Below are 23870 nucleotides of genomic sequence, written 5' to 3'. Positions count from 1 at the left end.
CAATGAAAACAACCTTTGAGAATGGATCCGTTTCTATATATACTGACATCATCTATATTGTAGAGAATAATAGAGGTAGATTTATCATATTTTGAGGTTTTCAATGCTAAACTCCTCCAATCTCCAATGTTTTCAAACTTTGTAAATGAGATTAACCTAAACCTAGGTGGCTTATAAAGCATCGATGTCGTGAAGAAACTATAATGCGTAGGTGTACCACGCTATAGACCATCTTCATTATGTCTCTTTGTGGAACCTAGGGGATTTGCCCTCTCTAGATAAGGACATGCCACCCGCTGGTGGAGTCCTAGAAAATTCCCTATTTATGATTAGTATATGTTAATTCTGACCCCCGTTCTTACGATTACAAGAGTTGTATGGAGAAAATTATTCAACTCGTGCCTTACAAGTTACATATAAGGTTTTGTATAGTTGTTTGAAAACACATTGTAGCTAATATGTTGTGTAGGAAAACTCTTTTACATGTATTTTTGAGCTTTAGTTTATGTCAATATACCTTGATGGGATTCTCCCAACCTAACATCATAAGAAATACCATAAGAAGTAGTGTTGCTAACCACTAAAACAAAAGAAGGGTCGGACTCTGAAGCTGTGCACAAAAGCTGGATCAAAGCAAAACCTGACCTTGCTAAACATCTAGTCAAGAAGGTTAGGAAGGCAAGATAGAGACCTATCTGTAGTCGGAGGCTGCTAATCAAGCGCACTTCTTTCGGGCCCTAAAAGTTAAGAGAAGTCGGCCTTATCCACTCTCTCACATATGGGGAAGGGAATATAATATAAGACCAAGATGAAATGTTTAAATTGATACTTGATCACTTATGCTAGATCATTGGCCAACCTGAGGCTCCCTGAAAGTGGATGAAGCCAGAGAAACTCTTCGCTGGAGTGTCAATAAGACAATTTCACAATCAAAAAACAACCTACTTGAGAAGGCTTTTATCGAGGAGCAATGTTCACTCACCTTACAAGCATTAGGCAACTAGAAGTCCCCTAGGTGAGACATTGATTACTGAGTTCTTCTAAGAGTTCTAGGAGGATCTTAAGTCCCCAGTGACGCGAATGGATAACCAAGCCTTGGCCGAAGGAGTCCTAGATTCAAGCATAAAAAGGGGCTTCATAAAACTTATTCTGAAGCACCAAGAGTTCTTCTAAGAGTTCTAGGAGGATCTTAAGTCCCCGGTAACACGAATGGATAACCAAGCCTTGGCCGAAGGAGTCCTAGATTCAAGCATAAAAAGGGGCTTCATAAAACTTATCCTGAAGCAAATTTGGTGCTCTCAATTGAAACACTGACGGCCCATCACTATGATGTCAGTGGCATATACATTTATTGCCAAAACTGTCTCCTTCAAGCTCTCCCCCCTTTTGGACAAAGCCATTGCTCCCCACCAACACGGATTTATCAAAGGAAGGCCAATCTATGACAACATTTTGGCGCTAATGTTCGGCATAGAGTATGCAATCTTCACCAAGCAAGATCCTGCTTCAGTTGTGGATATGGACATAGCCTAAGACCAGATCACATGGTCTTCATAGAAGATGTCATGAAATCGTTGGGCTTTGGGCCGTGGTTGTGTCTGTTGGTTCACACCCTTGGTGCTGGCAACCAATCTGAGCTCCCGTTTAATAATAGAATTGTGGGCGCATTCGACGTCAAAAGATCAATCAAGCAGGGTTGCCTACTAGCCCTACTATTGCTCGCCTTCAGCTCTCATCCTCTGGTTACCATGCTCGAAGCCAATGCTGCCAATCTTATCCTCAACCTTGCTATCCATGCAGAGGCCTAGTGTGCCAAATTTTGGCCTCAATCGCAAACGAAGACCAGGCATGGGCCATTATGACAAAGGACATGATTGACAAGGCAAAACTCTTCTCTCAAGGTGGCTAGTGGAAAGAGTTAGTGCATGACAAACTGCTAGCCCCCAGTGGTCTAGTGTGAGACTAGGTGTTACAACGGACGAGCTAGTACGCAAGTGTAATAAAGCAATGGAGGCTCTAAAGTGGGGAGAGATAGGGTAAAACCCCCTATTTAACAACCTTACCCCGTAGACGAGCGGATTTTTCCTGTGGTGCGCCCTCGGTGCGCCATTTTGGGCATGGAGGGGCGTAGTCCCTAGCTGTCATCAAGAGCAAGCTGCAGCATAAAACTTGGAGCGAATAACCCTTCATAGGCGGAGGTCAACACGATTCTTTACAATCGCTTGTATCAAAAAGTGGCACCTATAGCGAAACTGGCGTGGCCCAGTCAGAGGTCAAAATTGACAGCACAAATCGAACCTCCATCCGACGGCGTATAACTCTGTTCAGTTACGCCAACCACCAGGGCACCCCAGCTCAGATGCCTCAAAAGTGGTCCATGCTTTACTTTAGTTTTAGAGAATTTCCTTTCCACGCATCAGACCCCAACCCATTACTAGGTCCCGTACCCTAATGATGTATTTTCAAAATTCCATAACTCATTTGTCCCCTCGGCTCTCTAAAGCAACCTTTTGAACCCATTCTAGAGAGAAACTGCCAAAAAGTTGAACAAGGACTCCAATGACTAGCCCATTTTTGGGACAGCAATAGCAGGAGCTAGAAAGGAACAAACCAATTGGCTATCCACTTTTACCTAAATGGTACTAAAGACTACTGATTAATACATCTATAGAAGGGCTAGGCAACTGCTTTTTTCCTGTATATGAGTCTAAGTTCGAAGAGAGGTACAGATAGCTCTAACATCTCGATGCAACAATGGTTGCTTTTGAGGAAGATCTTTTTGTGGAAGGTATTATGGTGGGCTTTTCTGATAGGCGAGAAGATTCTAGCCGGTTCAGATAGGTGCTTGGGGTGCAAAACAGCAAGTGAAGGACCTTCCTCACTTATTCAAGGAGTACTACTACTCGGTGATTTGTGGCCTCGTAGAAAGATATGAAAATGGATTCAAATGACCAAAAAGATAGGGTTCTTCAAGAACGATCTTTTCCTAGGAGGGAAGGTGATGAAAAGTGAAGAGCTTCTATTCTATACACAAATTGTTAGATTATGATATTAAAGGCGAGGAACCAATAGGTTTTCGAAAATGTGCTCTCAATAGCTAGCTTCATGAAGATTATCCAAGAAAGCAGGGAAGCAATCATTGCCATTGGTAAAAAAAGAAGAAGTTTTACGAGTGGAATAGGAAAATCCTCGTCGTTATGATCGCAAATTGCTAACGATCTATACATGATCATGGGTAATGGCTCGCCTTCGTTTGGGGCCATGTAGCTTCTCGATGTATCATGTGATCCCTCAAGGTTCGACACGAGCTTGAGGTTGCTTTGTACATTTCTTTATGGAGAATTTAATACAACCACTCACAATGGTGAGTTTGGCTATAAAAAAAATTCAGTACTCATTAGGTTATCCTCGATGGCAGCATGTGACTATGTAAAAACTTGAGTAAACAAGGTCTATGTCTTGTAATGTCAAAGACTTATTTTCAATTGCCATCATATGGGAATTACAAATATTATGCTAGTAATGTTTGCATAATGCATGTGATGTATCTATCAAACTCTTTATCTACATATACGATAGACATATATGTTATTGATAGAATTTATAAAAAGACTGAATAGTGTTCTCCTTCTAACACATCTGTATCTTTTATCCTTCCCCTTCTCCCCTTCTTCTTTTAGTGAGACTTATATCCTATCCCCCTACTTATAAGTTTAGAAGGAGAAATTATTAAGAACCTCGGAGGGTCAATCAATAATTATGTGACTATCACGTGAGTGCAGCAGAAGAGGTTATTAAATTTAAATTTTTCTCGTATTTTCACATACAGAAGGATACCATAAAATGGAACTAGGAAATAAAATTACAGATTGAATATAAAGGATGCATTTTATTTGGAAAACATTCACAGATAAGGAGTTTTATAAATAGTCCTTGAATGCACACGATATACACAATTTATACATAGTGACCCCCCCCCCCCCCCCCCCCTCTCTCGAGTTAGGAACCTACTCCTAACTTATACACTTAATTAGCCTTTTGGAAAATCTCCTCCCCTTGCATTTATGTGGTATGGTAAGTTTCCCATGGTCGATCCCCCAAGTTGAGGAAGGTCTTCTAAAATGGCCAACCCTCGAAGATATTAGGTCATAACCCCATATCTATACAACCATCGATTCGATTATTGTTCAATTGTAACAATATATTCTATCACCATCACCACTATTCTATAACTCGAATTGAATCACACACTTGTATATGGGCTCGAGCCTTTGTGTTCACAATAGCTAGTAGTAGTTGAAATCACTTTGAGCTTATCAAAGCTATGTTGCTACCTCACCCCCAACTAAAAGCTATGTTGCTACCTCACCCCCAAAAACTACATGTCTAGCATAATGTAATTTTGACTCTAGAAACTCATAGTTGCACTTAGCATAGAGATTATTCTTGGGGAGAAACTCAAACAGGCTTACGAAGATGCTCCAAGTGTTCCACTTTGAAAGCGTTATAAAGGAGAACCTCCAAAAACATGATGACAAAGTGAGTAGGGTATGGACACAAGATGTTATACATATGCATCATGAACATTATTGAGATGTTGGTTAGTGCAAAAGGCACATCTAAAACTTGTAATATCCAAAGCATGTTTTAGATGTTAGCTTGAGTTCATCTCATACTTCTTGATCTACATGTGATGGTGCCTTGAGCTACAAAACTAATGTGCACCTTAGAATAAATGGAACGACTTGTCAACCCTTGTGTTAGGAATACTTATTCTTAATTGTTACATCATTTAAACTGCGATAGTCTATGCCTATACCCATCCTTTTTCGGTACCAATGAAATTAGTGATGCCCATGGAGAAGTGGTAGGCTTATAAAGACACACTAGAGATATTTCGGTAACTGGCATCCACCTCCTCGACTTCTTTAGAAATAAGCTATTAGGCATTACTAATAAGTAGTTTCCTCGTATAATGCCACTTGCATGTTGTACCACACGCTCAGGGACAACCCAATTGGTAACTCTTGAGGAAAAAAAATTTCATATCCAAGTTCTCCAAGTTGAGAATGATAGCCTGATAGTTAAGCATCGTAGTAAATATCCATGTGTATCTAATCTTTCCTAGTTGTGGTCCGGGATATTCTTAAGAAGAAACTCTTTCTAGAATAGTGTCTCAAATGCCACCACAAAGCAGTGTTGGCTTCAAGTTTATCCACAACACTAGGTTTTGTCTTCAAGTGATAGACTTGCCTCTTTCATTAATACATCATTCATGCTACGATACAACCTATGCAATATGGATCCACTTATGGAGAAAAGTGTTTACATCGCCCTTCTTGCGTTCCTATTTTTCACTTGTGAAACACAAAGTGCTTAATGTTCTTTAGCAAGGGAGTGGAATCTGTTTTCTTGATGTTGGTATAGAAGACTCTAGAGGAGACTTGTGGAGTCTCTCTCAGAGTCTAACTGTACTATTTGGAATCAAGTGATGTTTCAACTACGTGACTAAATCTTTGGTCCATGTAAATTAACAGTCATGTAAATAAAGTTGTCTTCAAGCAAGTGAGTAGGTGAAGAAAGCAGTGAGTAGTCATGCATGGTCACTAATTTATTATCATTGAGATCTCTACAGTATTGGGTACATGTGCATTATCTCTTATATCATGCATTTGTGTATTAGGATCTATAGGAAAGTCAATTGAGATATTGGGCACACATCGAGGCACATGCATAGTATTGCATAGCTTATGTCATGCATCTTTCTAGTGATGCAAATCATGCTCATGCATTTTCTCTAAATCAAATTGATGATCTCTGGTGAAACCATATTGTGGGCCTAGGCAAATCAAAAATCTTGAAATTTTGAGACAAAAAAGGAGAATTCTTAGCAGAACGCACTCATTGGAGCATATAATCCATGCATGAAATGCTAGACAGTGATACAATTGCTCAAAACTTTCCAATTGGTGCAAAATGTGATCATAGGTGCTTGCATGTGAGCTGCGATCTTCCTAGAATTTGGAAAGATATTGTCGACATTGATCCTTGATGTCAAGGCCCAAACTTGCAATTGCATGCAAGCTCGTAGGTACAAAAACTTTGTAATGTTGTTCAAAATGTGCTTTAAGAACCAGTTCCAAGAATAAAATCATATGCATAAGAATCTTAATTTTTTGCACAAGCATATTTTGTCATGAATCTCAAAGAGTTGTATGGAGAGAAGTCTCACTCTTAGAGAAACAATTGGAATCAACGAAAGCACAAGGCACATCTATGGGTGTCTTTGATAGCTGAGTAACGGGGAATATTGTTAAAGAGAGAACCTACACCATGTGTATAGCTTTATCCTTTGCTTGTCCTTCTCTTATGCTTCTGCTTGTTTCTAGGAGAATATGATCATATGAGAGACGTATCCAACATAGCTTCTCTTTTCTTGCTCTCACAAAGCATGTAATAGAGAGATAGTTTATGGATGGTAAGGGGAGGGTCTTCCCCCTCGCTTACCATTTGAAGTATCCAAAGCTAGAGAGTAGCATGTGCCTCCATAGAAATGCACCCTAAGTGGTTGCCTTAAACCCTTTGACGTAGAAATGGGCAAGCTTGAGAGTGTCAAATCACCCTATGTGAAGGCCTAGCCTATATATATCCCCTCTCTTGCAAGGTCTCCTCTAATCATCTTATTCGTGTAGCTAGCCAAAATGGCTAGGAGAGCAGTCTGTGCCTCCATAGCCATGCACCCTAAGTGGTTGCCTCAAGACCTTGACCTAGCAATGGGCAAGTGGAGAGTGCCAAATCACCCTATGTAAAGGCCTACCTTATACACGGCCCTTTATATTCTCTAGTTATCTCCCACTGAGGCATTGTTTTGACACCATAAATGTCTTTCTACTTGTACATGCACCTTCACATACACATACTTGCACATTCATGTATTGCTACATCTAGTTGATCAAGAAAGACCACTGTAGTGGGTTAAAAATAGCATTTAGGATGGGTCAATAAACCATCTAATACGGTCTAATTCACTCAAAGCAACAATGATCACAAGTCCAAACAAGTACAAACCAAGTAAAAAGTTTATACAACGTCTTAGAAATTCAAACAGATCCAATGAGGAGTATACATTCAATCCAAATAAATTCTCAAATAGCTAATCAACCAAATGCCAATTAGGTACTTATCCACTTTGCCACACAATGGATCTCCATTTCCATATCTTAATGCAAATACTTCAAGAACTCCATACAATTCTAGATGCTTGTATGCCCATCTTTCTTGATCTATGAAAACCTTGGGCTTGTTCGGGATTGCTTGTAATTCTCTTGTAATTCCATGCAATTCTTGCTCAACTTTGATTTTTCACACATAGAGCCAAATGAATCTCAACAATGTCAAAACCAAGATAATAATGAAAAGTTCAATGTGATATTGTGCAAACCAAGAGCGTCGAGAAATAAATGTTGATGTTTTTTTGCAAAATTCTAGTTGCCCTAATTGTTGAGGGTGATCAAAATTGAGAACTATTTGTAGGGCTCATTGAGAGGATCAACTTTGACTTCTATAGTTCACTTGGTTTTTAATTATTCGAGAGATTTTAGAATATTCAAAACACAACAAAGTGCCAAAAAAGTTTGTTTTTCATGCTTTGTAGAGCAAAGATGACCACATTCAGCCATGGAAAATTGGAAATGATTTATGATGATTGTGTATGCCCATGCTTCGTCGTGCACTTTTTTTGAAAGGTCAATCGTTTACTGAACACGTGGTCAACATTGGTTAAACCTATGAAAAGAGTCACATGTCCTTCCTTGCTTCTTTCATCCTCTGCCATCATACATGTGTGCATATATAGATACACACACACACACACACACACACACACACACACACACACACACACACATACATCAAAACAATTTATTCTTCATAAAAATTGGTGGGTTTTTCGGCATCTTCTTTGTCTACTTATCTCTTTATCACTTTCTTCTCATATGCAAAATGGTGTTCTGCTTTCATGTTGCAAGTTTGTAGTAGATTTAGGATCGATTTGCTTGCTTCTTGTAACTTGTCAACAAAGTAGTTGACAACTCTACAACCATCATCAAAGGTTATACCATGAGCCAAATCTAACTTGTCAATATTAATTACGTTCTCTTGATTATGTTGGGCCGTGATTAATTTTTCCTATATGTGTATGCTAACTCTTGCTTAGATTACTCAAGGACCTCGCAAGAAAAGAGAAACCTCGGCTCTAATACCAATGTGAGAGAATCTAATCCTTCCTTTTTAATTAACTAGTTGGGGTGCAAGACCTTTGCACAAACCTTGGAGGCTTATGAAGTTGACCTGGGGCTATAGTCTACCTACTAATTTAGGATCTGCTAAATTAGAATAAACTTTTGGTAAAAATAAAGCTCACCCTTTGGGCTTTTAAACTTCCACCTCCTGTGTAAAACCTTAGCACAATGCTTTGAAGGTGTCGTCAAGCTGCTCCCAAAACCTGCTAAAATTTAGACATTTTGTGGCAAGTTAGAATTTACTATGAGGCTTCCCAGACTTCATACTTAGAGTCTAAAGAGTTATTCTAATGACTTGAGCTTAGCACAATCACTTTCTATTTTTAGACTCATATAATTGCTCCCGGTCATTTCCTTTGTCATGTATCTTTGATCAAGGCTGTCCGGGATACAATTATCCTTCCTTGACCTATATGTATGTCTGAGATATTTAGCTAGCAATTACCCTTGCTTTTTTATGGACTTTCTCCTTTTGGTCCCAAGCCTTGACTGGGTTGGTTCAGTAGAAAAGATAGTAAAAGGAGATAATAGCTCATAGTTTGATTCAACTCCCAAGAAACAATTTTTATTTTCTAGATCTGAGTATTTTGCAAGATTTATAAGAAAAGAAGTCAATACAATGCAATTTTTTTGCCTCTATAAGGCCTCAGCAAAGTGTGAAGCTCTTGGTATTAACGATGAACAAAGGGATAAAGCTTGTTTGATGAGTGCCATATGGCAAAGAGTTAACGCTTGCGAACATGAGGGCATTAACTCTGGCTTCATTTTTTTGTAGGCATTGTGACTAGGTAGTTGACATTTGTTTAATGTACATTGCAACATGCAATACTAGCCAAAAGGTCTTGCAATCTGTATAAGCATAATTGGGATCACCAAAGCATTCTAGTTTTGAAAAGAATAAGTTAATGTTGCTAGCTACCTATTAAGAAAAAGCAATAGGCAGTTTGGTGTATTGGTTCAATGTGTGTGTGTGTGTGTGTTCGCGGTCTACTTTAGTGGGGGTGTGTTGGGTAGGTTGACGACGTAGGTACATAACCACATTATGGTCCAAAAAAAGTAAGAAGAAAAGTGTGATGGTTATTTTGGTGTAGGTCCTGGGTGTTCTTCCATTGCATATGGAGCCATGGAAGAGATTGGCCCCTTCAAAGTCTTGCCGAATGCAAGTGGCCTCTCTATAAATACTCACGCTTGGAACAAAGGTTTGAATTTCGCCATTTGAAAAATATTCTACTCTTGCTCTGCCTCTGCTGGATGGGTTTTAACTTTTCTGTACTCTGCAGTTGCCAACCTACTCTTCTTGGAGTCTCCCGCGGGTGTTGGTTTCTCATACACCAACACCTCTTCCGACCTCAAAACCTCAGGCGACAAGCGGACTGGTAACTGCCTAAACTAAGCTGATTTTGATATATATATAGATCTCTCTCTCTCTCTGTCGAAATGAAATGTTATATTAAACGTCTTCAAAAGGCCAAAATGACCTATGAGACCAAACTGATCTCTATAAATAGGTGTACTAGGCTTCTCCCATATTGTGCTAGAATGATCCTTTGATGGAGCCTCCGTCGATGTTGTGGTCGCCCTCGAAGACATGGGCGTTCAATTCTGCCTAGCTCAGTTGCTCTGTGCACTACTGTACCTTTGGTATAAGTGGGCTCTGAAGTCTGCTGTGAAGCATGCTCATTTGGCTGCTTAATCCCTGCTCTAAAGAAGTCAGTGATCTCCCTCTGCTTGGTCTTCTCAAGAGACTCTCCTTGTGTTTGCGCTGCTCTGGCAAAAACAACCCGAGGCATCTCTGATCGTGATATCTCATGACTCTAGCCAACGGTCCAAAGCCCTCTCTGAATAGACAGTGAAAGCGGCCTCGCATCTCATAGTATACCAGACAATGAAAATGTGATGTAACTTTGTCTCTGGCTCTATATGACACAATTGGCATATCCTGGCTTCTGCTTGTACTCTCTTAAATTTGTCAGTCTCAATCTCTAACTGATGCGATAATGTGCGCATCTGACCAATAATAACACATCGTATCCCACAGGATAAATGAGTGTCCATGTAGGCCGGTTTGATTACATATCCATCCTCTGTTAGTTGGAGAAGATGCTCTCCATAGAAATCCATCTTTGTGTCCAACCGTTGTTCCCGCTGTATCATGTGCCTCTAGTGTCTAGTTGAATCAAATCCTAACGTATAAGTCTAGTGATCTTTGTCCGTGTGAGAGAAAGGGAGGGTGCATCGAAGGAATACTGGAATAGGGACAATCTATCCATGCTGAAGCCATGTGACTAAAACCATGATGTCATCTGTCCATATCAGCATGTTGTGTCCCCCTGTAGCGCTAGCTATCGGGATGACTCAAGGGCTAGCCGAGATATCTGTCTCTGGGGAGGTCCCATAAATTGTCTATGAAGGAAAACTGATCTAGTAAGGGCCTCAACTACGAGAGGGGGGGGGGGGGGGGGGGGGGGGGGGCAGCTAGCTCGACTCGAATAATCTCATGTAGCACAGAGGCCTTAGCCCGATCAGCGGAGAGATCATAGAGACTAGAGGCCTCTCCATACATCTTCATACATTAGTGCTACCAAATCTTCTACGGTGGTCGACTGAGGGTCCCCAAATCTGAACTCATTAAAGCATAGTTGAAGCCATTAGAGTGTCAAAAAGTGTAAGGTGCCGTGGAAGTGAATGTCGAACTTTGCTCAACATGAGTGCTCCGAACTGTGGTCAAGGGTACCTATTACTTACGGAAGGGAGAGCCTTCCGTTCCTTTAGTGAGAGTGCAAATGATCACAAACAAAGTGAATGACACTGTGAATGAAGGTGCTGAGATTGAGAGAGAGAGAGAAGAATACAACACCAGAATGTTATCAAACCCTCCTCCAAGGGCCCCACTCTCTATGGCGAGAGAGGTCTATGCTATTGATTGCACAATTTGGTACAATGGTCTAGATGCAATGGACTTGCCAACAATGATGATAGCAACGAGACGGGCTGAAATTTGAAAACGCTAGGGACTGAAATCTGCAAATTTGCTATCTGCTGAACACTGACTCTATGTCGGCGAGGATGGTGACGACGACGACGACGACGACGACGACGATGCGCTGAAAACGCAGTTGCTGAATCTGCGAACAATAGGCTGAAATTGAAAACGCTGGCTGATATGATCACGCAGCGAGGATCTGCTGCGGGAAGGTGAGATTTGCGAGGTTTGGGATGCTAGGGCTGGTTTTGTCGTCGGGAATCTACAAAACGTTGATGTTGGTCTGCAATTGCAAAAATGCTAGGCTGAATTTTGGGATCTGCTAACTCTAGGGCTGATCTGCAATCTGCTGCAAAAACGCTAGGCTTGTTGCAAGAGAAAACATTGGCTGGTCTTTGGTGGTTGAAAAATGCTAGGTTGGGCCTATTGGGTCTTGCTGAGAAGGTGCAATGCCAGACACTAGGTCTTTGCTGCCTCTTCTGCCAGAAAGTGCTAGCGCTAGCTTTCTTATATATCAACTTAGCCAATTTGCCCTACCGAGTTTCCCAACAAAGTCAGTTATTAATAATAAGTGAAAAATGGCTAAAATAGGGAAAATGGATTCTGTGCATTGTAAAATGCTCATGATGGCTACTGACTGTCATGCTGATGATCATACTGAGAGAGAGAGAGAGAGAGAGAGAGAGAGAGAGAGAGAGAGAGAGAGAGAGAGAGAAGGGAGGGGGGGCAAGAGGTCGAGGAGGAAACTGAAACGCACATGTCACCTAACTAGGTGGTAAATAATGCAAGAACACCACATTGGAATGGAAACAATAACTTTGAACATAACACGTATAGTCAAGGCACGCCAAGGAGCGTTGTTCCAACACAAATCATCTGCTAGTCATAAAATAAACCCGATAGTAGCTAAAAAGCCACGTTGGGTATTTGCAACCAAAAGCTTGTGCAAAAATATACCACATTAACAGGCATTGGTTTATCAAAATTAGGCAACAGAAGGTGTGATAAAGACACAGAATGGCCTCTATTATGGTGGACACCTCGACTTCAATCTGGCTCGATTGCGATGAGATTATCACAAGACGAACACACGTGCCGATAGAAAAAACAGACTGAATAGACTTTTAGCACTTCAATAACAATTGAACTGAGAGAGAGAGAGACGACACGCGACACGGAGTGGCAAAATTGGGGATGTCACAAACTGCTAATGTGTCAAGTCAGTAAAGAGCAGAGCCAACCTTCAGATCACGGCCGAGGGGCCTAAACCCTAAGAAGAACAAGCAACAGAAGAAGAAGTCCTACCAACTTATGGGACCCAGTTCGATGGGGCCCAACTGACATAAAGGATTAAAATAAAGCAGGACCCACACACACTGAAAGACTTGCGTAGCAGCTGATGACGTGGCAGTTGTACGAAAAAAACCCTCGAAAATTGCACTGACATGATGACGTGGTAGATTGTACGGATTTCTGCGTTTTGCGTTGACTGCTGACGTGGCGGTTGTATGGAATTCCGTGAATTACGTTGACAGCTTTTTGACATTGCTTTTAGACCAGAAGCTTTTGAGTTTGAAGGCTTTTCATGCAGACTGCTTTTGGGGCCTAGGGCCTTTAAATATGCGGCCATGGGCTCATTCTTTGGGATGCTTCCTAGAGAAGATGCAGAGTTTGGAGTACTTGCTTGTATTGTGTTGATGCAATATAAAGAAATACCGAAAGGGGCGCCAAGGTTTGGGGCCAATACATCTCTGGGTTGGAATTCCGACACTCCGTGTCACGCGTCGTCTCTCTCTCTCTCTCTCAGTTCAATTGTTATTGAAGTGCTAAAAGTCTGTTCAGTCTGTTTTTTCTATTGGCACGTGGTGCCCGTCTTGTGACAGAGATCCTTTGAATTCCAGAACCCTTGTAGTGCCACATACATATACAAGGCAGCTGAGGAGGAGAAGGGTCATTGAGAGAGAGAGAGAGAGAGAGAGAGAGAGAGAGAGAGAGAGAGAGAGAGAGAGAGAGAGAGAGAGAGAGATGAAATGAAATAAGAAAACATTGTTGTGTGCTACACAGCCGTTGAGGGAAAAGGTTTCGACCGAGTGCCATTGTCCACCTTTTATGGGTCACTGCGGCATTGACACCTGTGGAGCATTATTTCTTTTGGCCGAGACTCGAGAAGGATGTGGACGACTTTGTTTGCAGTTCTTTAGTATGCCAGAAGGTCAAGTTGACAGGCATAAGGCACAGGGATTACTATAGCCTTTACCCATTCCCACCAGCCCTTGGGAAAGTATTGCAATGGATTTTATCGTTGATCTCCCGAAGACACAGAGTGGGTACGATGGCATTTGGACCGTCATTGACAGATCCAACAAGCAAGCTCACTTCATTTCAATGAAGAAACAAGCTAGACCATTTAGCGAGATCGTTCATTGCACAGATATTTCGATTACATGGCATGCCTGAGACAATAGCCTCCGACAGAGATCTCCGGTTCACGAGTTTGTTTTGGAGGGCTATTTGGGAGAACATTGGCACGCACTTGCAGTTCTCGCCATCATTGCATCCGTAGACAGATGGGCAATCTAAGATTGCAAATTCAGTTGTTCTGGATATACTGAAGTCTTACATCTCTGATCAGAAGACTCAATAGGAATTTTTTTTGCCTTTGGTGGAATTTGCCTACAATAACACGGCTCACTCTTCGATGGGGAAGGCGCCATTTGAGATAATTGAAGGTGCTCCGAAGGTTCCACCCTTTCTTAGCGCACCTCATCTTGGCATCGAGATGAATCTGGAGAGAGAGGATACGTGCCTCAAGGTTGCCCGAGTAGGGGTGCCCTCTAGAAGAGATGGAGATCTTTGCTCTCCGAGGCTCGCAACATAGATGCTGTGCCTCCCACAAGTGATTGCCCATGTGAAGTTTGTATTGAGGAAGAATGCATGTGAGAATGCTTCTCGGGTCAGGACGTTGAGAGAATGCTGCTCCATAACGGCTATCTGAGGGAGGTGGATAGGCTGCCAAAACGGCTAGGGTGCTAAAAACGCAAGGGCTGCCCTCTCTGTAGGCCGTCCTCACCCATCACAATTGACAAAAGATCTATCCTCTATCCAATGGAACTCTCCATCACCACCAACAATGCCATAAATGTGAGCTCGTTACACAATCAAAATATTGAAACTCCAATAAAGTCACTTACTGAAAAAGAGAAAGAAGAACAAAGTTGACATTAGATCGGGGATCGGAAGATAACGAGGTAATTACATGCCCAAATGGTGCTGATTTTGAGGGCCATTACAAATCTGAGTTACAAAGCAGGCCCAAAGGCAAAATCTGAAGAATTGATACAACTAAGCCACATGGGCATTAACTGGAAAACTAGCTTCTTGACTTAATTCAATAAAAAAACTGATTCTAATGAAATTCCCTGTCAAATAATTGGTAACTTTATTGTTTTTATATCTGATGTGTATCTTGGATGGCTCTGAGCAGATTTTCATGTGTCTTTTTGCAGCAATAGATGCTCATACTTTTCTTGTGAAATGGTTTGAGAGGTTTCCTCAATATAAGGGCAGAGTCTTTTACATCACAGGGGAAAGCTATGCAGGTAAATGAGAAGAAGCTTATTATACTTGTTGAACCAGGCAATGAACATATCTGAATTTGTGTTATGAAACAGGGCATTATGTGCCACAGCTTGCAAAGTTGGTGTACGAACACAATGTCAAGGGAGTCAATAACCCAGACATCAATTTAAAGGGTTTGCTGGTATGCTGAATTTTTACTTTGCTTTTACTGTATAACTACTGGACTTCAACAAGAATGCCTTGAAAAAATATGTCTTTCAGCATAACACCAAGAAATTTATTTTGATACACTGAAAAGCTAATTGTTACTATGTTTTATCTCTGTAGAACAATCTTGTTCTTGTATGATGTGCATCTTGGATAATCATATCATTCATGATCCTGATGGCTCAGTTTTAACAGATGATGCAACACTGAAATTCATTTAAGATTTTGAAAATTGTGCTTGGACTGATTTTATGTGTGGCCTTTCCAAACCGATGAGGTTTTATGATGGATGCATCAACATGAACAGTCACTCTAGTTTCTTGCGCACCCAAATTGAATGCAGTAACATTTATGAGGCGTGACCTTTCTTGAGCGCCCAAAGTGAGAGCAATACATCCATTATGAAACAAGTAAGAAGCTCATCTAAAAGCCTCACAGTATGATGTGAAGAAGAGGCATGCCAAGGAGTGAAAAAGGGCCTGCTTCTTGTGCAAATGAATCATCAAGGCATACTACAAAGAGGTGGTACAGAACAACAATCATAAAGACATTGAAAAGGAGGCTACTTTATATGTGAACATAAAGTGGGAGCTTTACAGTTTTTAACGGAATGCATTTTTCTGAACACTTATTTTTTCTTTCGTCTTGATGCTATCTGCTGTCTGTGGATTCTTTGTAAGGTGCTGTTCCTTCTTGCGTGTCAGTGTAGTATGCTGAGACATCCATATGATGGTTTCAATCCACAATGCTTTGTACTGCAATGCAGGTCGGCAATGGAGTGCTGGATAATTATTACGACAATGTGGGGCTCATTGAATATTGGTGGGATCATGCATTGATCTCAGACACCTCGTACCATGCCATACTTGCTACTTGTGATTTTCATAAAGCGAATCTGTCAGCAACATGCACTCATCTAATAGACAATGTGTTTGAACATGAAATTGGGGATATTGATCCATATAGTATATATACCCCTGTTTGCCTCAGTCAGTCCCAAAGCAGACGTGTGGCAGCAAGGAGGCCAGTAAATAGCCCTGTAAGCTTCTTATCTTGAGGTTCCTCTTTTGCAGCTGTAGGAATGAATGTTTGTGCAATGTGTGCGCATGTTCTTGTGTATGTGAGAGTCATTGCACGTGTATTCTTACTGTCAACTTGAGGATTATGGTTGCTCTCTCTCTCTCTCTCTCTCTCTGGCAAGGTTTACCTACTTCACTGTGGGGTCTACCACATACACTGCACACATAAGCGCTATGTTTGCAACATCAACAAAGATACCCACATACATAAAAATGCTGCAGTTTTGCCATCTAATGGGGTATCAAGCTCTGATGATAAACTCACGATGTTATGCTGTGGGGATGTTTCTTTAATCTTGTACTTTTGATGACCTTTCTGTTGCTTATTTCTTTTTGCAGTCAATAAGGCATTTGGCTGGGTATGATCCCTGTTTAGGAAATTATGCTGAAGTCTACTTCAACCGACCTGACGTACAGATGGCTCTTCATGCAAATACAACTGGAATTTCCTATAACTGGACTGGATGCAGGTGATTCTAAAAGTTTATATGGGCATAGTTTGTGGTTTATTTGCATGCAACATGAGGCGGAAGGAAGAAAGAAAGCTGTACTATTGTCTGTTAAGGCCACTGCTGCCCAAGGGGCCAGAGCAAGGTATAACTGATGATGATATCTCTTGTCATAAAATGTCATGAAGGTAACCTTAACTAACTTTCTAGCCAATGAAAAGCTCCTAATGACTAGAGCTATAGGCTAGAACTGGCAAATAGTCTCTCCCCGGCGCAGGATCTCTATCAAGGGTTGGCTCAAGAGAATTATGATGCATGTGGCTTACCAGGACTCAGATTGACTTAGCTGCTTATTAGTAGAGAGACGGTCCTTGTTTGCTTCAGCTCTTCTAAAATTCTATCCATCTTTGCTATTTGCAGTGATGTACTTTTTCAGAACTGGCAAGATTCAGAGTTCTCTGTGATTTCTACTTACAAGGAACTTATTTCGGCTGGCTTCAAAATATGGCTGTTCAGGTAAGTGTCATATCTCTCCTATATAAGCAAGAGATTATTGTTTTGGATGTTGCCTCACTAAAAGAGGGCCGATTCATGCAGTGGGGATGTAGATGCTGTTGTTCCCATCACGGGAACACGATATGGAGTGCAGCATATGAATCTCACTGAGCAAGAGAAGTGGTTCTCTTGGTATATTGATGGCCAGGTAAGTCCTCTCTCTCTCTCTCTCTGCAGCTCCCCTCGCACCCCCCTCGCGCCTGCTGGCTGCCCCTGCTCCCGCTGCAGGCTCGCGCACCCTTCCCCCGCCCCCCTGCCTCCGCCCACTTCCTCTGCTCGCGCACCTCCCTCACGCCTGCTGGCTGCCCCTGCTCCCGCTGCAGGTTCGCGCACTCTGCACCCTTCACCCCCCGCCCGCTGCCTCTGCACCCATGCTCCTGCGCGCTGCTCCCATCGGAAGCCCCCGCCTGCAGCCCAGCCGGATGCGCCCCCCCCCCCCCCCCCGCCCCCCCCCCTTCCCCTTTTTTCCCCCCTTTTTTTCTTCTACGCGTAGCATGTCTCCGCCTCTACTACGCGTAGCATGCCCCCTTTTTTTCTCTTTTAAACGTAGGATGACCTTCTCCGCGTAGGAAGTCTTTTTTTTTTTTTGGAACCCCTCCCCGCCCCCTTCCCAACTCTCTCTACCATACCTTAAACCCCCCCCCCCCCCGTCGACCCCTACCGCCTCACGCTCCACCACCCGCCGCGCCCGTCGTTAATGTGGGTGCACACGCACACTTGATGACCCCCCCCCCCCCCCCCCCCCCCCCCCCCCCCCCCCCCCCTTGCGGACAACCCCCCCACTCGCTCAGCTGCTGCACCCGCTGCTAGGGTGGAGTGCACACGTCATCTAACTCCCTTGCGGACGGCGATCAAGCACGAGGAAGATGAACGATAAAGTCGACCCCCTGGAGGATGCCATTCAAAAATGCAAAGAGGAAATGACGGAGACCGTTACCAAGTTGAACCGCAATCTCTGGGGCACAATAAACATACTCGAAGGACGCGTGCTGATCCAAGAGAACAAGATAAGCACGCTGGAAGACCGAGTGACGGCCCAAGAGGAAGAGATCGCGTCACTCAAGAAAGATCTCGCCGAAGCACGATCTAGAAACACACTGGAAGAGGGCGAACTGCAACCCTCAGTAATCGACGAAATCAACACGATCAAGGAACAAGTACAGGCCATCAAAGAGGGAGAAGAGCAGCACAAAGAAATGACGACTTCTTGGGTGGATGTTCTAACTTCTTACCAAAACTCAACAGAAGGCGGACGAAGCCGAGAAATGGATCAAGGTGGCCAAGAAAGGAAAAGGCAAGGAGATAACGCCCACGTCCACACCCAACAACATCATCAATCAGACACTAGAGGAGGAGCAGAGGAGAAGGGTGCGCGCTTTACATGTGAGAATTTGCGGTCTTAACGACAAAGGCAATGTGGACGAAGAAGTAAAAGAACTCACAACCTTGATGGGGATTCTTGAGCTGACGCACACAAGGGCATGGAGAGTGGGCAACATAAAGAGAAATGGAAGTAGTGGAGAAACCTCAAAAGAAAGAGCACTCATCCTCCGTTTTCCCTGCATGGAAGCAAAGAAGTCATTCCTGAAGAAAAGACCAACTCTCAAAGAGACTGGCATCTTTCTCGGGGATGATCTCACCCTCTCGCAGATTGCTCATATGCAGGAAGTAATGACGGAGATTAGAGCGGCAAGGGGAAAAGGCAAGATCGCTTTTTACCGAGACGGGAAAGTGGTGATACTAGAGCGACGCTCCACATGACGGTGCGAGACTTATGGGACCACACTCAAAGTAGCTGCCTGGAACTGCAATGGATCTATGTGTCTTGATGTGGGGGCTTTTGAGGATAGCTTTACTGGAAGAGACATCATCGTTTACTCTGAGACACACTAGGCCCCTGGGCAATCCATGCCTCACATCAGCGGATACAGGTGGGAGACAGCCTATAGACAGGAGACACGCTCAGAGCACAGAGGGCGGGGCTCGGGAGGAGTGGCAGTGTTATTTAGAGAGGATCTGCAGCCATTGATACATATAGCCCGCAGGGACGAGCAGGCTAGGTACATGTGGGTGAGACTGAAAGCAGAGACAGGCAGATACCTCTATGTAGCTATTTGCTACTTTCCCCCGAGTACATCAGTTTATGCATCACCCAGAGGACAGTCCCCTTTCTCTATTTTGGATGATGACATATGGGAGTTCTCTAGGGACGGTGACATTATCATCCTAGGGGACTTCAATGCTAGGACTGCCCATCACCAGGCAGTGTTTTATGATACTTCAGAGGAGATGCTAAGAGAACTAGATGTTGAAGAGACGGGCCTTTCCAGAATATCACACGATATGGAATATACCGAGTATGGGCGACACCTGATAGACATGGGCACTGCACATGGATTGGCCATCTTGAACGGCCTACAGAGATTTCCTGCAGTGGGAGGATTTACATGCTTCCCACACAGACATGGAGCCAGCACAGTGGACTATGTCATGGCACAGCCGAATCTCATCTCCAGAATCCAGGATCTCACAGTTGGGCCCAGACCGGTCGGGGTGGCAGTGGATCATGCTCTGGTGTCAATGACCATCTCCTTCCAGTTCAGTGTAGCACACAGGCCACGAGTAGCAGCCCCTACTCGCTACACATTCACACGGGAGACAGATTCTGTATACATGGACGGAATCTACAGACGCCTATGCACTGAGGACCCGGGGCGACCTCTGGAGGAGCTAACTACTATACTGACACAGACACTACATGACGCAGCAGCAGAAGCCTACCCACACACCCAACCTGAGCAGAGCCGCCGATCGGGGAGCATGCCTCAGAACAGTTGGTATGACGAGGAGTGCCGCCAGACTAGAGCCAGACTTCAGAGGGAGGTGCTGTTGGGGGACGTCACTCATAGACAGTCACAAATTGACTTCCGAAGCTTGGTGCGGCGAAAGAAGAGGGCATTTTTGGCTCGACTCGAGGAGGATCTATATCAGCTATTCTTGAGTCAGGACTCACGTGAGGCGTGGCGGCTCTTTCATGAGCAGTCCCCCCCCCCCCCCCCCGGCTATTTCCTCCACAGAGACATGGGGTCAGTACACATCATCTTTGTACACAGTACCTGGATAGCCGCCCCTCCCCAACCCCCCCGATCCATGCCCACATGCATGTGACTTTTTCACCGCTGAGATGGTGAAGAAAGCTATTGACAGGATGAAGACTGGGAGAGCATATGATCATGATGGCCTAGTCGCTGAGCATTTCATGCATGCCAAAGACCTACTAGCAGAGCTCCTAGCAGTTATGTTTAACCGAGCCATGTGTGAGGGCCTACCGGACACTTGGAGCCTATCTACGATTGTACCTATATTCAAATCAGGAGACCCCATGGAGCTTGGGAATTATCGCACTATTATGATTGGGCACACACTGGCACGGTTGTATGCATCCATTCTTGAGCAACAACTGAGTAGATGGGCAGAGAGGGAAGGAATACGTGCAACTGGGCAGGCAGAATTCAGGAGAGGCTTCTCCACTCTTGACCATATCCTAACACTCAGGGCCATCATCAAGGAAGGCAGATCGCATAGGAGACGGATCTATTGTAACTTTGTGGACTTCCGCAAAGCTTTTGACATGGTACCCAGAGCTAGACTGATGCGTAGATTACAGGAAATGGGAGTACCCACAGAACTCATTTGGGGAATCATGGCATTGTACAGATCAGTAGTAGGGCATGTACGCACCCCGGAGGGACTTTCTACACCGGTTCACTCCACTATTGGGGTGAAGCAGGGCTGCCCGCTCTCTCCTACCCTTTTCGGTATGTATGTGGATGAGGTTTCTGACTACATTGACAGCGATGGGGATAAAGGTGCTCAGTTGGCAGGGACATGGATTCCACTTTTGTTATATGCTGATGACATAGTGTTGATCTCCGAATCCCCAGAGGGAATGCAACCTCAATTGGATGCTTTGCACACGTTTACACATGAAAGTGGTTTGTCTGTCAACCTCGGTAAAACCAAGGTTATGGTGTTTAACACCACCCCACAGTGGATCAGGAGGTCAGCACCTACATTCACATACAGCCAGGAGATTGTGGAGTACACAGACGGTTACACTTACCTTGGAGTGGTTTTTAGCGGACGTACATTCTCACTCAGAAGAGCAGCAGAGACCAGACTTACTAGAGCCCACGCAGCATTGGGTAGATTGGAGAGGATGTGTTCGCAGGTTCAGTTTCAGGAGCCCCGGACGAAGCTTTGGCTCTTTGACACCTTGGTGGCTTCAGCACTGCTCTATGGAACCGAGATATGGGGACCTTCACTGGATCACCACGGGAGGCCGGGTCGCTCAGACGGATGGGGGAACATGGAGAAACCTCTCGTCTCTATGATCTCGCGGCTCATTAGAGCCAAGGCATCAGTACCACGTGCCATTATCCGAGCAAAGCTAGCCCCCCCCCCCCCCCCCCCCCCCCCCCCCCCACTTGTGGTGGAGGCGCTCACCAGATCAATCTCCTTCATAAACCGCACATGGGAGCTTCCTAGAGACAGATATGCTCGCATAGCACTTGAATCTTCTCGACAGTTAGCCATACAAGGAGATACAACATGCTGGTATGGGGAGATGACATCATGGTTTCGGGCACACGGGTTCAGCATAGACAGGTTGCCACCATTCCATTACTCACTGGATGCACCATCTCTCACTCTTACACAGTCAGAGATCACCAAGCTCATCCGCCAAGACCCAACCCAGCTAGACACCAGGAGGACATGGATACAACCAGCACAGGAATTGGGCACGAAGATGGCTTTCTACAGAGACCACCTTCTCCAGCTTACGGAAGATGGTTTTGTGACGAGACCCAGATACATGGATACCCACTTGTCTCATGGGATACGCTGTGCTATTGGCCAGTTACGCACATCTTCTCACCAGTTGCGGATTGAGACTGGGAGATTCAGCGGAGTACCAGCAGAGGACAGGACATGCCCCTTGTGTAACACGGAACCTGAGACAGAGCAACACTATACATGCCGCTGCCCCGTCTACTACGAGATACGAGGCCGCTTCCACTGCCTGTTCAGAGAGGGTTTTGGACCACTCTCAAGAGTCATGGGATACGAAGATCAGAGATGTCTGGGTTTGTTCTTACTCGAGTTGCGCAGACACAGAGATAGCTTGATGAATGGTGAGGCTAGCCAGTCTCAAAGACGGATCACAGACTTCTTCAAAGCAGACATTGGACGGCCGCAAGAGCCACTCCCATAACATAGCTCCCCCTCGTCTCACACCAGAGGCACACTGATTGACCGAGTGATTGAACTAGGGAAATCTAGTCGCCCACGATTGCGAAGAACTACACAGCATCGACGGGTTCTACGACAAAAAATTCGGAGCACGCTGGCCAGGCATGCACCACGCCCGGTCAGACTACTAACCATGGAGGAAATTGATGAGATTCGCCAACGACCGATGCTAGATCTCTTGTGATTCAGCCATCCCAACAAGCCACCCAAATTTTCCTGCTTAGTTTTATGCTTGGCTCACATCGACCAGCTTGGGCCCCCATAGTAGATATCTTTGTTTTGTAATGTTGTTAGGTTATTTTGTTATTCTGACTTTGTATCAGATCCACCACTTTGTAACTTTCGGGTCTCATAGGTCATTATGGCCTTTTGAAGACGTTAATATAACATTTCATTTCATTTCTCTCTCTCTCTCTCTCTCTCTCTCTCTCTCTATATATATATATATATATATATATATATATATATATATAAAGTGTGTGTGTGTGTGACTTGAAACAAAACCAAGCCCCACAACCTGAAAGATCTAGACAGGAAAGGTTATGAAGCTGGTAGGCAAGTAGGAAACAATCTCATGATATAAAAAAAACATGAGAGAGAGAGAGAGAGAGAGAGAGAGAGAGAGAGAGAGAGAGAGAGAGAGAGAGAGATTAAAATCGTCATTACAGGTGGCAGGTCGTTGCCAAGCGTACAAGGGGCTTTCACTTGTGACAGTGAGAAATGCAGGACATGAAGTTCCTTACACTCAGCCTGGAAGAGGATATGTGTTGATTAAGTCATTCTTGGCGAGCGATGGCACACCACTGTTGCCTAGAAACCAGACATCATGATGAAGCGTCTTTTGGGATCACGATGTCGATAAGAACGGAAGCAGTGTGCATCTCTTGAAGTATACATATGATCAGTGAATGTGGTCAATCAATCAGTGGCCCAAATAATGAGGTGTATCACACCATTCTTTGCCTTGCTCATTGCAAGGAACAAGAATTCTGGTGATGAATTGCTTGATGCAGATATTAATTATTACATGCAATAAGAAAGTCATTAACCTCGTGAGATAGCCATGACCCTGAAAATCATTAGCAAACAAAAGAATACATAATAAAGGTTAGAAATGCAGTATAGTATATTTAATAAATTCAACAGGCAGAAAACAAAAATTTGGAGATAAAATTAAATGGAAAGGGATTCTCTCAACTAGACTATGCATGGAGCAAACAATTTTTGAAAGTGTGTTTATAGAAGCTATTTGCATGGAATATTATGAACCACTTATCCTTCAAGACAATAGAGACCCCTTGATAGTAAGGCATGAGAGTGCCAAAGAAATTGCATGTACTCAAATCTTTGAGGCTTTTAAGTTCATTCAAGTCTTGACCTTTATGACATGTCGTCAACCCATCCA

The 23870-nt window shown here is 43.7% G+C and overlaps 1 protein-coding gene across 1 annotated transcript in view; it reads left to right on the top strand.

Moving 5' to 3' along the window:
- Positions 1-23516, top strand: part of LOC147463364 (serine carboxypeptidase 24-like) — a 25875-nt gene extending 2359 nt beyond the window's left edge. Inside the window, exons 3-11 of the mRNA XM_086488406.1 lie at positions 9392-9499; positions 9581-9676; positions 14790-14882; positions 14955-15043; positions 15836-16108; positions 16488-16618; positions 17018-17113; positions 17195-17300; positions 23134-23516. Coding sequence (XP_086344532.1) covers positions 9392-9499; positions 9581-9676; positions 14790-14882; positions 14955-15043; positions 15836-16108; positions 16488-16618; positions 17018-17113; positions 17195-17300; positions 23134-23295 — 1154 coding nt within the window. The 3' untranslated portion in view covers positions 23296-23516. The remainder of the gene's footprint in view (positions 1-9391; positions 9500-9580; positions 9677-14789; positions 14883-14954; positions 15044-15835; positions 16109-16487; positions 16619-17017; positions 17114-17194; positions 17301-23133) is intronic.
- Positions 23517-23870: the final 354 nt, after the last annotated feature.

The sequence above is a fragment of the Adiantum capillus-veneris genome, chromosome 2, assembly GCF_014529385.1.
Source record: "Adiantum capillus-veneris isolate H3 chromosome 2, ASM1452938v2, whole genome shotgun sequence".
Classification (NCBI taxonomy): Eukaryota; Viridiplantae; Streptophyta; class Polypodiopsida; order Polypodiales; family Pteridaceae; genus Adiantum; species Adiantum capillus-veneris.
Note: the sequence above shows the minus strand (reverse complement) of the source record. Positions and strands in the feature narration are given on the sequence as shown.